At 34.0% G+C, this 14,885-nt stretch overlaps 2 protein-coding genes across 10 annotated transcripts; both read left to right on the top strand.

The window, feature by feature from the left end:
- Nucleotides 1-3,364: 3,364 nt before the first annotated feature.
- On the top strand, nt 3,365-10,465 carry LOC121212699 (protein GDAP2 homolog). 9 transcript variants are annotated; one of them, XM_041086003.1, is made up of 15 exons: nt 3,365-3,561; nt 4,002-4,340; nt 4,897-4,974; nt 5,172-5,227; nt 5,687-5,806; nt 5,902-5,972; nt 6,502-6,595; nt 6,769-7,002; nt 7,848-8,099; nt 8,440-8,548; nt 8,721-8,788; nt 9,396-9,465; nt 9,549-9,623; nt 9,718-9,809; nt 10,006-10,465. In XM_041086003.1, exons 2-15 carry the CDS (start codon nt 4,026-4,028, stop codon nt 10,079-10,081), a joined length of 1,710 nt encoding a protein of 569 aa, XP_040941937.1. In that variant the 5' UTR covers nt 3,365-3,561; nt 4,002-4,025; the 3' UTR covers nt 10,082-10,465. The 9 variants fall into 9 exon arrangements, with proteins under 9 accessions (XP_040941937.1, XP_040941939.1, XP_040941940.1 ...); XM_041086005.1 differs by having other exon boundaries at nt 9,549-9,620; XM_041086006.1 differs by having other exon boundaries at nt 6,769-6,972.
- Nucleotides 10,466-10,716: 251 nt separating this feature from the next.
- Nucleotides 10,717-14,637, top strand: LOC107920449 (clp protease adapter protein ClpF, chloroplastic). Its single transcript, XM_016850179.2, has 8 exons — nt 10,717-11,385; nt 11,519-11,578; nt 11,847-11,941; nt 12,095-12,267; nt 12,647-12,759; nt 13,826-13,871; nt 14,115-14,155; nt 14,238-14,637. Exons 1-8 carry the CDS (start codon nt 11,050-11,052, stop codon nt 14,394-14,396), a joined length of 1,023 nt encoding a protein of 340 aa, XP_016705668.2. The 5' UTR covers nt 10,717-11,049; the 3' UTR covers nt 14,397-14,637.
- The last annotated feature ends 248 nt before the right edge of the window (nt 14,638-14,885 follow it).

Raw genomic sequence — 14,885 nt, forward strand, 5'->3', positions numbered from 1 at the left:
TTCACTCATCCCTGTGATCATCATTAATTTCTTCACGAAAGTAGGGAGATTAACAGCCCTAACATACACCTTGTTATCTTGAATTGTTGGACAGCGAAGCAAGGTCGTATACTCCTCCAAAGTAGGTACTAAGTCAACCTCTCCCAATGTAAAACAACTATAAACAGGGTTCCAAAATTGTACCATAGCTCGAAACAGATACCTATCCACCTTGATGTCTAGCAAATAGAGAAGATATCCATAATTCTGGTAGAACAGCTCCCCTGTCTCGTCATCCCTTTGGGCCTAAATGTCCTTCAACTCCTGAAACTCATTCTATGTTGAATTGATATAAGTAAAGTCCCATGACTCTGACGTATACCCCTTAGTGACACTATCTCCCTTTTCTAACTGGGTTTTCTCTGACCAAGCACAAAAGAAAGAGTTGTCTTCCACTTTATTAAGATATTCGTTCCCCATTACAAAACTTTCTAACTCAGAAATCGAACTTTGAATCGACACCTTTTAATGATAAATGGCATGCAATGATAGTAAAATAAGAAAAACAAGTCAGTGTTACATATAAAAAAAATAATAAATGAGAACTTATAAAGGTAGGCACTAAAGGTCATCATCATACTACCTGGGCGAGCACTTAAAGTTCACTATATGTAGTTCGGTTCTAAAGCAAGGGTACCTGAACCAGCAGATTCCTCGATCCTTACCCATCGTAGGCTCATACAGACCGAGTTCAGTTCAGGGGAATACATTTCCCTATGCCCATGCGGAGGTGAAAACCTCACGAAGACATAAGTACAAATGTATTCCGAAAGCGATCCCCTAGCCCATGCGGAGGTGAAAACCTCACGAAAGCATAGTTTCTCACTCCCACTTAAAAGGTGTGACCATAACGGTCATGCAATGTAATGTAAAACTATTTAAGGACTCAAACCAACACAACAGGTATTATATCATAAACCACAAAAGCTGATGAAATGCAATGAAAGGATCATATTTCAAAACCAAATTTTCAATTTTCAATAAAAAGACAAAAGTTAATCAACTTGTGGCTTGACTCTCTTATTTAGTCCCCAGTGGAGTCGCCAAGCTGTCGTAACCATTTTTTTGGAAAAAACAGGAATCGACTTAGATTTTTGGAAATGAAAATGAATAGAGGAGTCGCCACCAATCTTTTTTGATGAGGTGTGATCGGATCACCTTAAATTAATCATTTTAATAAAAGTTAAGATTTACTAAAACGATAATTTTTGGTCTACGAAAATCAGAAAATGAGTTCGGGAGTCGGTTACGCACGAGGAAGGATTAGCATCCTCGATACGCCCAAAATTGGTACCTAGTTGATTAATTAGTGTCTTAGTGTCGAAAATTTGAAAACTTGAAAGAATTTAAAATACGATCCCTCTTTGTAAAGAAAATGCTCAAATGTTAAAGACCTTCTCGTCTCACAATATAAAATGTCACATCCAGTAAGTTAGGACACGACATCTTGAATTTTCGAGAGTGAGCTTGCCTTTTATATAAAAATTCGTGTATTTCAAAAGGTTATTCAGTTAGTTAAGGTGAACGAGAAAAATCGAAACCCAGTAAGTTAGGGCACGTTTCCTCGAATTTCCGAACACCGAATATTGCCTTTACTTGCAAAAATCTTATTTCGAGGTAACAAAATGTCATACCTGGTAAGTTAGGGCACAACACCTCGTATCTTCGAGAATAAGCATTTTTCAAAACTCATGTCGCGATTTAAAAGAGTATTCCATTATTTAGGTTAAAGGAGAAAAATCGAAACCCAGTAAGTTAGGGCACGATTGTCTCGAATTACCAAATACGGAATATTGCTTTTATGAAAAAATTATTATTGGGTTGGATATAATGATAATAATAATATTAAAGTAAAGTAAATAATAATACTATATATAAAAATATATATATATGTATATAATAGAAATACACACTACTATATAATAATAATTAATATAGAAATACAAAAAGAAAATATAATAAAAATATTAAATTAAAGTAATAAAAAACAATACTATATATAAATATATATATACATAAAAATATACACTAATATATAATAATAGTAATAGCAAAAATAATAAAAATATGAATAATATTAATAATATATTAGAATACAAAAGTAAAGTAATAACAATAGGGGTGATAATGATAATAATAATACAAACAATAATACATATATATAATAATAGTAGTCAGAAATAAAAAATAATAGAAGTAACAATAATGATAGTAATAATATAAATAAATATGGAGAGGGTATATATAATATAATAATATAAATAATAATATAAATAATAGTAAAAATAATAAAATAAAAAAAATAAAACAAAGCTCTCAACTCTCTACCTCTTTCCCCATTCCGGTCATGGTCCGGTCAGTACCCAGGTGCCGGACCGGCGCAGTCCGCCGTCTTTGCCTCCGTCGCCGGCCACCGTGCGCGGTGGCCGGAATTTAAAAAATGTATTATTTTTTGTTTTCTTTTTATTTTTATATCTAAATATATGTATACTATTTTTGAAAGAAAAGAAAAAAAATGTTTATATGTACAAAAAAAAGTGAAAATAAAAAGGAAAAAAGAAATAAAAACCTTAACGCGTTTGAATCTTTTTTTCTTTAATACTCGCTTTTTTTATTTCAGATTTGCTTGCAAACCTTTTGCTTTTACATTCTTTTCTTTCTTTTTGTATAAAAAAAACCTTTCAAAAATACAATTCTTTCTTCCTCCCCCTTTTTTACAATGGACTTTTGGTTTTGCTTTTATAGCCATCTTACATACATTTCTTATCATTTTATGTCTCTTCTCCATTTGATGGTGTAGGTGCAAGTGGGAGGCAAGGTGGTGGAGTAGGTGCAAGTGGGAGGCAAGGTGGCTAGAGTTTTGTCTTTTTAAAAAAAAAAATAAGTTTAGGTTGTATTGGGCTAAGGTTTTTATTATTTGGGCTTAGTTTTGGATCTGATTTTGTAATTGGGTTTGTGAATTGAATAAAATTTAGGTTTGATTTTAATTTGTTGGGTCGGGTAAATTTGGGCATCTACAAGTTTAATAAAGACCATTAAAGTATCATTATGCGAAGCAAGATGCATGGAATCCATCTAAGAAACTAAATGGGGAGTCAGAGCAGTAATTAGGAGAAGTTTTAAAATTTTAAAAAATCAGTTATTAGTCATATTGCAGTAAATATAAATTTGAAAAGAAATTACAATAATATTATTGTATTTTTGAATCTTAAAAATTAAAATTAAAATATAGCAAAACCAGAGCGACTTGAAACATAATTTTATCTAAATTTTCTATTGCGAATCCAAAAAGTTAACTTTAGAGCACAGCAGTCAAAACTAACGCAAAGTTTTGTTTTTGTTTTTATTTTATTTTATTTTTAATTTTTTCAATCAAATCCCTTTCTGGCCAGAACGAGCACCGCTACCGCTAGCTCATTCACCCAGCAATAATAGTTGTGTTTTTCCACATTTAAATACATAAAATCAGAGCCCCTAATTCAATTAAACATCATTTTTCTTTCCCCAGTTTTTCAATTTCAGGTACCTTCTTTTTCTTCTTTTACAATATATCTCTTCAAATTTTATTTAGTTTTATACAAAAATTCCCAATCCGTAATTGGTTATTCCTTTTCAAGTTTAATTTGGTAGTTGTTGCTTGTTTTGTTGAAATTTATTTAAATTCCGGCGTAAGGGATGTGGTTTTTTGCTTGTTCCTTTATTTTCATAGCATCAAATATAGGAAATTCGATAATTGAGAATTTTTCGAATACCAGTTCTGGTGATTGATATATCAATAGGTTAAAAGGTGTTGGAATTTGTTTTGATGATCTTTGCTAAAGCTCTCGTTTTTGGTTAAAGTAAAGATATTATGCAATGATTTTCTGTTTGAATTACGGTTTCTTTTTAATGATGAATTACTTTTTTTTTTTTTTAATTGTTAACGTTTGAGTTCCTAAGGCACTAAGGGTTCATACTGTTAGGGGCTCTGATTGGGAGCTGTTACAATGTATCGACCTGTGGCTACAGCTGCAGCCACGGGTGGAGTCCCAACTGACAATGGGGACTATGTTGTGACTTTGGATCAAGTCCCACGGTGGAATGATGCAGAGATTAGGTCTTCCTTGGAGTATGAGAATGAAGATCCTTCATTTTCAAAATCCTTTTTATCCGACCCCTTAACCTCTCATGGGGAGGAGAGTGGAACTAATGGGTTGGCGTCGAGGTTTCCTGTCGATCATGAAATAAACTCAAAGATATACTTGTGGAGGGGCCAGCCGTGGAACCTTGAGGTTGATGCTGTTGTTAATTCTACAAATGAGGTAAACAGTAAGTTTTCCCTACTTATTTGATGCTTACGGATGCCAAGTATTTTGCTGAATCACATGAATTGCATAATCATTGGATATTAACAACTTAGAAATTTTCACTATTGCACGTATGTTACATGGTCAAGCCAATGTGGAAATGAAAATTATTAGAAAAGTCTATTAATAACATTGGAACTGTGGTAAATTGCTATATGAGGATAGAGTTGATTAACCAAATGATATAAAAATGAGCTACTTTCTAACATGGATGCACAAAATTGACCTGCATTTGCTTCACCACTTCATTCAAAATTTTAGAGCCGAGTGGAGTTTTTCCTTTTTTGTTCCACGCATGAGTACATTTAATTCGTCCTCTGTTTCTCTAAAAATGAGGAAATGTTGTGAATATTGTTGGATTTTTTAGTGGGTAAGTATGATCCTTAATGTTCTGATATAAGGAACTCAGTTAATGGTTTGATTCCATTAAGGATAAAGCTGCCTCGCCCAAGAATGATCATTAATTAAAGAAGTCAATGTTCTGATTTATTTTTTACATTCTTGGATGCAGAACATGGATGAAGTACACAGTAGCCAAGGTTTGCATGCAGCAGCTGGGCCTGGTCTTGCAGAAGAATGCGCGACGTTGGTATGCTAAATATTAATCGGGAAGATATGATGTTGGAACTGTTTCCATGGATGCATTTCATGATCTATTGCACCGCATTGATAGCTCTGTTCTAAGCTTTTCTATAGTTTATGACAAATCTTTATGATTCTATAGCAAGTTGCCTTGATTAATGTCAACCTGAAGCAAGAATGACTTAAAGGACCTTTTATGGACAGGGTGGCTGCAGAACAGGGATGGCCAAAGTTACTAATGCATATGATCTTCCTGCTAGGTGTGTATGTCCACATTCTTGTATAACATCAGACTGTAAAAATTTGATGGTTTTTCAAAGATAATATTGATACTTGCAACTGCTTCATTTCAATGATGTTCTTCAAGAAATTAGATTGACACTGCATTTTTGTTTATATTACGAAATGTACCACTTTCTTGTGTTAATGCTTAAACTGTTTGACATCCTTTTTTTACCCACTTTCTTTATCAATTACTGTAGAAGACAGAAATGTCCAGTATGTTGTCATCATTTTGTTTTGATCATGCACGGGCCAGTTTTGTGATCATGGTGCATAAGCTGTTGTTCATAGCTCCAATTTGAGCTGCAATGACTGAGTCCTGACATGCTTGTTATATATCTTTTTTAGAATTTGACTAAAACTGTTATAGGTTAGGTTTTAGTCATGACATCTTGTGTTGACTGAAAACCTGATGGTTTTATGTATCATATTGTTAGGAGAGTTATCCATACTGTTGGTCCCAAGTATGCAGTAAAGTATCATAGTGCTGCGGAGAATGCTCTGAGTCATTGTTATCGATCTTGCCTTGAACTTCTTATTGAAAATGGTCTTCGGAGGTTTGTATTTTACAGATGCTGTATTCTGTTTCTTGATTTCTTCATCTGTTGTTTTATGGGTAAGATACTTACTATTTTGATGTGTATCAATGCAGTATTGCTATGGGCTGTATATACACAGAGGCTAAAAACTACCCCCGTGAACCAGCTGCACATGTGGCTATAAGTGAGAAAATGTCCTAAATTCTTATAGCTCTTTGTCTGATTTTGTTGATATTTCGTGAAGTAATTTTCTGGATTTTCAAAGTTTTTGTTTTCTTAGTATCATGTTTTCCTATTTCTTCTCATTATGTGCTAATATTATTACAGAAAGTGATGAATAAAATTCGAAACTTTGAAATGGTTTTCTTATCAAATGAACGAGAAAAAGTAATATTGGAAGATGTTCTTGTTCCTTGAATATTTGAAATGGATTGGTGCCAGTTGTGCATAAAATTTTTTCAAGTTGACTCTTTCAATGAGTTATAGGAAATACAATGTATTGGGGCCATTTACTTTTGTATAACATCCATTGCGTTTAATTGACATGCATGCCATCCAAAATATTCATCCAAATGGATAATTTTTTACTAGGGATAAACTCTTTTAAAAAATATCTCTGTTTGGATTTACATGCCTTTGTTTCATATAATATGTTATTTAAACTGTTTTGGAGGTTGAATGTTTCTGGGTTCATACTTTTTCCTGTTCTTCAGGGACTGTTCGCCGATTGCTTGAAAAGCAGAAAGATAAAATAACTGCTGTTGTCTTTTGTACTAGCACATCGTCTGATACTGAGATCTATAAGAGGTATCATACTATTATTTTTCATTTTTACTACCTTGCAGAGATGGTTTTTTTGTTTGGGTAAATTGTTATAATTCCTTCATGTCTGGAGGAATTTGATAATTATTTTTCTTTTTGCTTATGCTTAAAATGTTATAAACCTGAGGTATCTTCTCATTTGATATTGTAAATTGTAGATTACTTCCACTTTACCTTCCTCGAGATAAGCATGAGGAGGCGGTGGCCATATCTAAGCTTCCTGCTGATGTTGGGGATGAAAATGGTGAGACTATCAATCATGAGCGTAAAATCAGAATAAAGCCATTGCCCAAAAAGGTCATCCCAAAGCCTTCCCAATCTCCAGCTGAAGTCCCTGCTAGTGATGTAGGTTTGGTACAAAGGTCAGTCCCTGTGCAGATATTGGAATATAGGTGTGTCCATATTTCAACCTTATGCATTTGTGGTTTAAGATGCTCTTTCTTCAACATTTTAATGATTAACATCTCTAAGAGACTAATTGTTTTTCAGTGTAACATATCAACAAATTGAATTCCATCCAAGCTGTTCCTTGTGATAGCAAGTTTAACTTACAAACGGAGTAGTTTCTATTCAATATTTTGGATTCCCCTTGGAGCATATTTCTTGTTGTGGGCAAGTGCTACTTGCGAGCCTAATTGTTCTTTAAGAAATTTGAAGTGTTTTTGTTTCTCTCTTAGCCACTCTCTGTTATATATATGCATGCATTTGCATCATGAACACTTCCAAAAGCTACACACCTTATGAAGGCTGGTTTTTGACTTGACTTTGCCAACCTTTTATGGATTATGCATTTGGATACATTAACCCATGTAAAGCTATATACCTCACTTAGGTTGGTTGGAAATCTGTTGGGTGGTCTAATCACTCTTCCCTTTCTAGAATGATGCAGTTCATTTTATTTGTTGCCACATATGGATGCTTGTACTTGTTACATTCTGTGATAAGACATGAGATTTGTTTTTTTCCCCATATTTGTGGATTTGATAGGTTTTGAGGAATATATTATTAAAGCAAGAAGTAAATCTTGTTTTTATTTTACTTATGTCTAAGTTGCTAGAGAATTAGAATTCGCGAAATGTAACAAACCATTGCTCCGCGGAGATCCCATGTAGTTTTTTGTCAGTTTTCAAGTCTTCTCTTTCAATTGTCATGGTTCTTTTGATTACGATAAATGATCATGGTCTATTTGAATTTCAAGTCATTAATTAACCATGTCAAATAATTGTTTATTTTTCAGAAACTCAAGTTACTTAGATACATATTTGGATCCTGCTTTCATGTCCCTGATGAAAGATCCAGACCAGAGACGCCAGGAACAATGGGAAAAAACTGCTCAAGCCCAAGGTGGTTGGAATTGTGCTAAGATGCTTGGTTTTGGTGACATAGGTGGGCCTCCATTATCTGCTGCAGAAGAATACTCACTTCACTCCAGATATCTTGCTAAGGCAAATTCTCTTAATCTTTCTGAAATTGCAGAGATGAAAATTCTGTAAGTTCATCATGCAGATCTCCTTCCATTTTTCCCATTGAATTAGCGTTCCTTGTTATTATATTTCATTATCTGTTAGAATTGGTTAAACTCTTCATTTTTCACTGGATAATTGGTTTTCTTCACTATTGGTCACTGGAAGCACATTATGATAATAAACAAGCTGCTGAAGTTTTGAGACAGTTTACTCTCCCTGTCGTTTTCTTAATGTCTCATTTTTATTTGTTGGCTTTTACTCTTTGTGAGACCATGGTTCATTTAGTATGAACCACATTAATTTCATAAATGTTCAGATTAGTCCTGATTTGAATTCAATGTTAGTTTATTTGTTTTATGTCAGTTATCGCGGGGGAGTGGACAGTGAAGGTCGCCCTGTTATGGTTGTTGTTGGAGCACATTTTCTGCTGCGGTGTCTTGAGCTTGAGCGTTTCATTCTCTATGTTGTAAAGGTATTAGCTTCCCAGTTCTTTTGGTTGGATATTTGAAATTCATACTGTCTCATTGAATACACATAATTTAAATGGCTTGATTTTGGGAAAGTATTTTAGTATGGACACTCAATTGTATACTATTATTGATAACTGGCTTTTGAGCAAAAAATTTTTTAATTATTAATTTCAGGAATTTGAACCTTTGATACAGAAGCCTTATACTATTGTATACTTCCACTCTGCAGCATCATTACAAGTGTAAGTATTGTATGGTTATGAGAAATTTGGCTTATTTGATGCACTTTAAAGAAACTACCTGGGGTTAATGTTTGGTGGGATTCGTTAAATGTTTTTGTTCTCTGAGTGAAGGCTTTTTGACCTTTCGTTGTTAAACAATGCTATTATCTCAGTATCATAGCTTAGCTGCTGTCTATCAGTTTTTTCCTAGTTGTGAAGTTGATTTATCTGATCACCAAATGTTAACATATATTAAAACAGAGAGGAAGCAAACGATAATGGGGTAAGAATCTGTGTGTGATTTACTGAGTGATCAATAATTTCTTTACACTTATGATAGCTAGTCAATCTTCGAGCTCCTCATACAACTTGTTCACTGATGTTGCATGTAATATTTTCTAATATTAGAACAATTCCTAGACATTGACAAAATCACAAGCAAAATTGCATAACTCAAAGCAATGAAAACAAACAAGAAGGTTGTGCCTTGTCTTGGGAAAATAAAATGTTGGTTAGGAAATTTTGATTTAATTAATACAAACCGTTCTTGGTTATGGTTAAATTCGATGTGAATTTTTATTCCCTGCTCATGTGACATTTTTTTTTTTTCGCGTTCTGGTATAACCAGCCAACCAGACTTGGGATGGATGAGAAGATTACAGCAAATACTTGGTCGGAAACACCAACGTAACCTGCATGTATGTAGGCACTTTCTATTCCTAATGTTTTTAGTATTCATACACAACAATAGTTATTTTATCATTTTACATGTTTTGCAAAGGCAATATATGTTCTCCATCCTACATTTCACTTGAAGACTGCAATTTTTGCTCTGCAAATGTTCGTGGATAAGGTGGTATGTCTTAAGTCTTAACTATTTCTCTCATTTGAAGACTGATGTTACTGCTGAGGAATCTTGGTAACTTGATGTTCTTGGAAATGATATACAGGTGTGGAAGAAAGTGGTATATGTTGATAGGCTTCTGCAGCTATTCAAATATGTTCCTCGCGAGCAGTTGACCATCCCTGATTTCGTGTTTCAGTTGAGTGTTCTAGTTTTATCCTTTTATCATATAAAACGAAACATAGCATCATTTATAGTCTTTTGGCAATGGATGTTCTTATGCAGTCCTACAATCCAATCAAGTTATCCAACAGTTTTTTTTCATGATTCAGCTTAGTTATATTGTATGTTGATAGAAATGATTCTAAGCATTTGGTTAACACTGATATTGCAGGCACGATATAGAAGTGAACGGTGGAAAGGGTCTTATTGTAGACCCTCGAACGAAATACATATATCATCGACCATAGAACATTTAAATACACAGTTTCAGAGTTGATGAAAGCCAGTAATTCTTGGTTTGATTTCCTCATCACCTTGTATTTGTAGGCAGGTAGTGGGTTGGTTGTGTTTGGTTTTTCATGTAGATATGTTTCTTTTTTTTTCGTTTTATTTTTTGAGCAATGATATGTTTGTTAATAATATATATTTCATGGTGATGTGAGCTTTTCTATTTGATTTCAACATGTTGCACTACATCCTGAGAAAGTGGACTCTTTCTTGGCATGTTTTAAAGAGGGGAAGGGATTGTCGGGGTTTTGAATCTGTCGATTATGGACATGGTCGACTTTAGACAGATCAGATTGTAAGTGTTGAGCTTTGAATTCTAATTTGTACTTCATTTTTTAAATGAATCATTACCGTTCAAATCTGTCGTTTTTTATTTTTATTTTTTTTAAAAAGCATTTTAAAGTTATTTTCACTCATTTAAAATATAAATATTTATTTTTGCACTATAAAACTAAGAAATTATAAATTAAGTAAAAATAAAATTCAACCTGTAAACAGAAATCCAATTTGAATCAAATACATTTAAAAATAATCAAAAAAATATAATTTATTTTGAATAAAATAGAATCAATATTTCTTTGCTCCAGCCCAGTAACAGAGGCAAGAAATGATCCAAGTTGGTTGCTGGCCTATCGGGCCTAAGGAATCTTACGTGTCAGGATTCTGTTCAATAACACACTCGATCCTGTAATCCACAGATTGCATATAATTTTTTTTATCTTTATTTTTATTTTTGTTTATTTTTAATTCTCCCCTTCCCTTCATCTGAGTCGCTGAAAGCCTGAAATTAATGAAGTTTCTCCTTTTTCTTTTTGATATAAAAAGCCTGAAATTAATTTTGTGAGGACGAAATTAAATGCCCAGAATTTCATTTTAGTTGGTTTCAATCAAGAAAGAGGAAAAAAAATCATTTTGTTTTCCAAGAAAAATGGTGCAGACCCTTTCATTAAGCAGTACTTTAACAACCTCTGGAAACACGGCTATTTATGGAACAGAAGTAGGCGGGAGGCGGCAATTTGAGATAATTGGAAAAGGTCATATGAAATATGGGATTAGTAGACAATATTTCTGGCATGGGTATGTACCAAGTTTTTACTTTAATGGCAATCCCAATTTGATGAAGAAAAGGAACTTTGGGGTTAAAGTTGGTTGGCCGTTTAAAGGAGGTGACCGGGAATTGGGTGCAAGCTCAGAGCGTAGTGAGACTGCTAATGAAGATATACTGATTTTCTTTTTCCAATTAGACTTGGCTACTCAAGTTCAGGTTTGGTGATGTGAGCTTGTGTTTTTTTTTCATCTATGATATGAATTTTATCTTTTATTAATAGTTATTTCTGTTTATCTCTCAGTTTATAGGATTCGGTCATTTTTTATGTTGTTTTTCTGTGGATTTGCAGCGTGCTTTGAACTTGGAAGAATATGAATTTGCACAGCAACTTAGAAACAAGCTTACTGAGGTTAGAACTTAGAAGACCTGATATTAATTGTTGGACTCTTTTGGAAGCTTTCCACTGGCTATTAGTTGTTAATGAAATGATTACTATGGTAGATTTTTAGTTTTCTTTGTACTCATTTTGCATGCATCAGTTCTTTATTTCATTATTTAGTATCATGAATTTATGTAAGCTTGGTTGGTACAATGTGTATCCAAGTTTGTTCATAAAAAATGGAGCTGAGACATGTGTACGTAAGTGTCTTTTCATTAACAAGTGTTCTGCTATGAAGGTTGAAGCAGAAATCCTCAAGCAGCAAGAAGCAAAAAGAGGTTTGTCCTCAAAGAGTGAAGCTCAAGATAAGGCACTAAGTCTTGTGCGTCTACGGTGAGGTCCCTCGCTTATGTTATATGCACTCTTCTTATAGTGCAGAGTATTGATTTTTATGAGAGATTGAGGATTTGGAGTATCTTCTTTTTTATTTTTTATTTAGATACACTTGAGTGCTTCAGGCTATTCATTTTCTTTGTTTCATTGCAGTGGAGAACTGCACAATGCAATCGAGAATGAAAATTATGCTTTGGCAGCTCAATTACGGGATGACATTTCTATACTCGAGGCTGAATCTTTGGCTGCATCTGCAAAAGCATTGGCATATGAAAAGGCACAATACGCTTTTCGTTTGGGACAGAAAGTTCAGCATAAATTTTTTGGTATACCATCAAACATGATTTCCAGTAAATTATATCAGCTATTAATTTCCTCCCTTTGTTTCTTCTCCTCCATCCCTTTACCCTAAATTCCACTATTGGGAATTGATTTCTTTTTCCTTTTCTATTTAATAATTCCTTTATATTTCAGTATGCTATTGCTTGTCGATGTGCTACAGCTTTTGTACTCGCTCAGCCTCCCTCTCCCTCCCCCAAAATCCCACCCTTCTTTCTAAAGATAGAGAAAGATAGGACAGAGAGAAGATGAGAGCGAAGTACAACCCTGTAAAGTATTACATCCATCGAGATTTACTGTGACAAGCATTAATACAAGGTTCTTGTCCTCTTGTCTTGTCATTCCCTACTTGTTTATATTATCCAGGTTATCGAGCTGTAATTTGTGGGATGGATCCAGTGTGCTGTGAATCAAGTACATGGATGGAAGCTGCACAGGTTGAAAAGTTGTCTCATGGTTCTAATCAGCCATTTTATCAGGTTTGATTAGTACTTATATTTAAATTCATCTGGAATGAGCAGTATTCTTTTCTTATAATCGAGATAATATTTAGCTTTCAATGCAATGAACCCCATGTATGACCTGTTATATCTGCTCTTCTTTTCTTGAAGCCTCCTAAGTTTTGCAATGGTCAATGAACTTTCTCTTTTGGTATGGATATATTATTATGACATAGAAACCAATAAAACATAATTTCTATACAGAAACAATAAGCATTTGGATCAGAAAAATCCTGGTAGGCTTTATGAGTGCTTCCTGTAAGATTTTACCATGCAATAAACAAATATGACCAAGTTCAATAGTGCGCTAACTTCTCTTTGCCTATTTTCTAGTTGATGATTGTTCAAATTTTGGACCTTATACACTTGACCCTCATTGCTTTTCCGTTCTGACTATCAATTGAATAACCAGTTAGTCTCTGCCACTGGAAACTTATTTCCTTTAGTGCATGTTAGTGTGTATTGCCAGGTCATTCCAGCATTGAGGATGCGCTGATGGCATCCACAATATTTACATGCCGTCTTTGTTTAATATTCAGGGAATGTGCTTTTCCTGCCTCAAAAAGATTACCAAAAAATAAAAGAACCTTTATTTAAAATTTTCAGTTATAAAAAATGTTAATTATCATTCATATTGTTTCTTACATTGTCAACTAAATAAGAACATGCTTTTTATGTGGTATAAGGTCAGTTAATCATAGACAATTTTTCCTTGTAATATTGATAGGATCATGTACTACAGAAAGAGAGGGGATAGCTGTTGCGTGCTTTGCCCGGAAAAGTAGACTGTCCCTATTCAGAAAAAAACTTTATCAAAACTTACCATGATTTATTGCAGTGATAATGTTCAAAGATTCTGAGAAATTGGAGGAAATAATTTGCTTTACCCGGAAAGATTTTTCATTAGAGTACACTAATAAGGGTTAAACTCCATAGTACCGAAATACAAATCTATAAAATAGCAGCAACTACGACAAAGAGCATGCATGATATAGAATGGGCTGATTTAACCATATATTCTAATGTGGTCTGTGTTGTTTGCCAGGTCTTGGTTGATGTATATGCTGACCCCAATCTACTAGTAGCATATGGTAAAGCATTTCAGTATTGCTGTTGGCTTGATTCCTTTTGATATAGTTTACCTTTGTCTCTTTAGCTGTTTGAAATTGATAGTTTCTTCATCGTTATCTCTTTTTAATTTGATTAAGTTATGATCTTTTTGCCTAGTTCTTACCTCTGATAGCAATGCTAGATATATTTGTCTTGTAGTAACTTTTTGAAAGTCATGTAGCTACTCCACTGATGAACTCAATTTATGTTTCTTTATGCTGCAGTTCCTGAGGAGAATCTTTTAGCCCCAGAACAACCAGATTTGGTGAGTGGAACTATAATTAACAAAACATAATACTTGATACCATCCTCTTCGATTCACCGTGGCTGCCTATATCCATGTGCAGAGACGGTTTGACCATCCCTATGTTCCTTTTCTATTCTACGGGATGGATGCAGCCGGTGATTTCATCCCTATCAAGCAGCTTCGTGAGAAGTACAACAGGCCTCGCCATGAAATTCCCCTCGATCCCGAAGGTGACGAAGGTGGTGGTGCTGCTGCATGAACAAATTAGGCCACATTTTCATCAATAGTGGGAAAGCAAGTATATGATGAAGACACTGGTTTCAGGCATAGCCGTTGTATCTTTCTTTTCTCTTATACTTTCCAGCCGGGAAATGGTGCTTGGTATGTAGATATCATCAGTTAAATTTTTTTAGTGAATTCTAACTCTATAGGCAATGGGGTTGTTGCCCCAAGAATCCTTTTCTACTAAAATTTCCAGAATTTTATCGGATTTACTTGCACCACAAGTCTCCAAAACCATGAGTTATATTTTGAATTGATGCTTAAATTTCAAAATATTTTAATTGAATCTTCAAAGATCTGTCTTTTTGTGACTTTAATTGTCAATTTTGATGTTAAATGTGAATTTGGATATAAGGTGTTTAAAATTATTTATTAATCCACGTGTTTGGAGAAGGGTTAGGCATAATATTTTAGAACACAATTTTGGAGGTATGTAGAGTAGCATATTTTGTATGTTAAGATGATT

This window comes from Gossypium hirsutum, chromosome A13 (assembly GCF_007990345.1).
Source record: "Gossypium hirsutum isolate 1008001.06 chromosome A13, Gossypium_hirsutum_v2.1, whole genome shotgun sequence".
In the NCBI taxonomy this organism is placed as follows: Eukaryota; Viridiplantae; Streptophyta; class Magnoliopsida; order Malvales; family Malvaceae; genus Gossypium; species Gossypium hirsutum.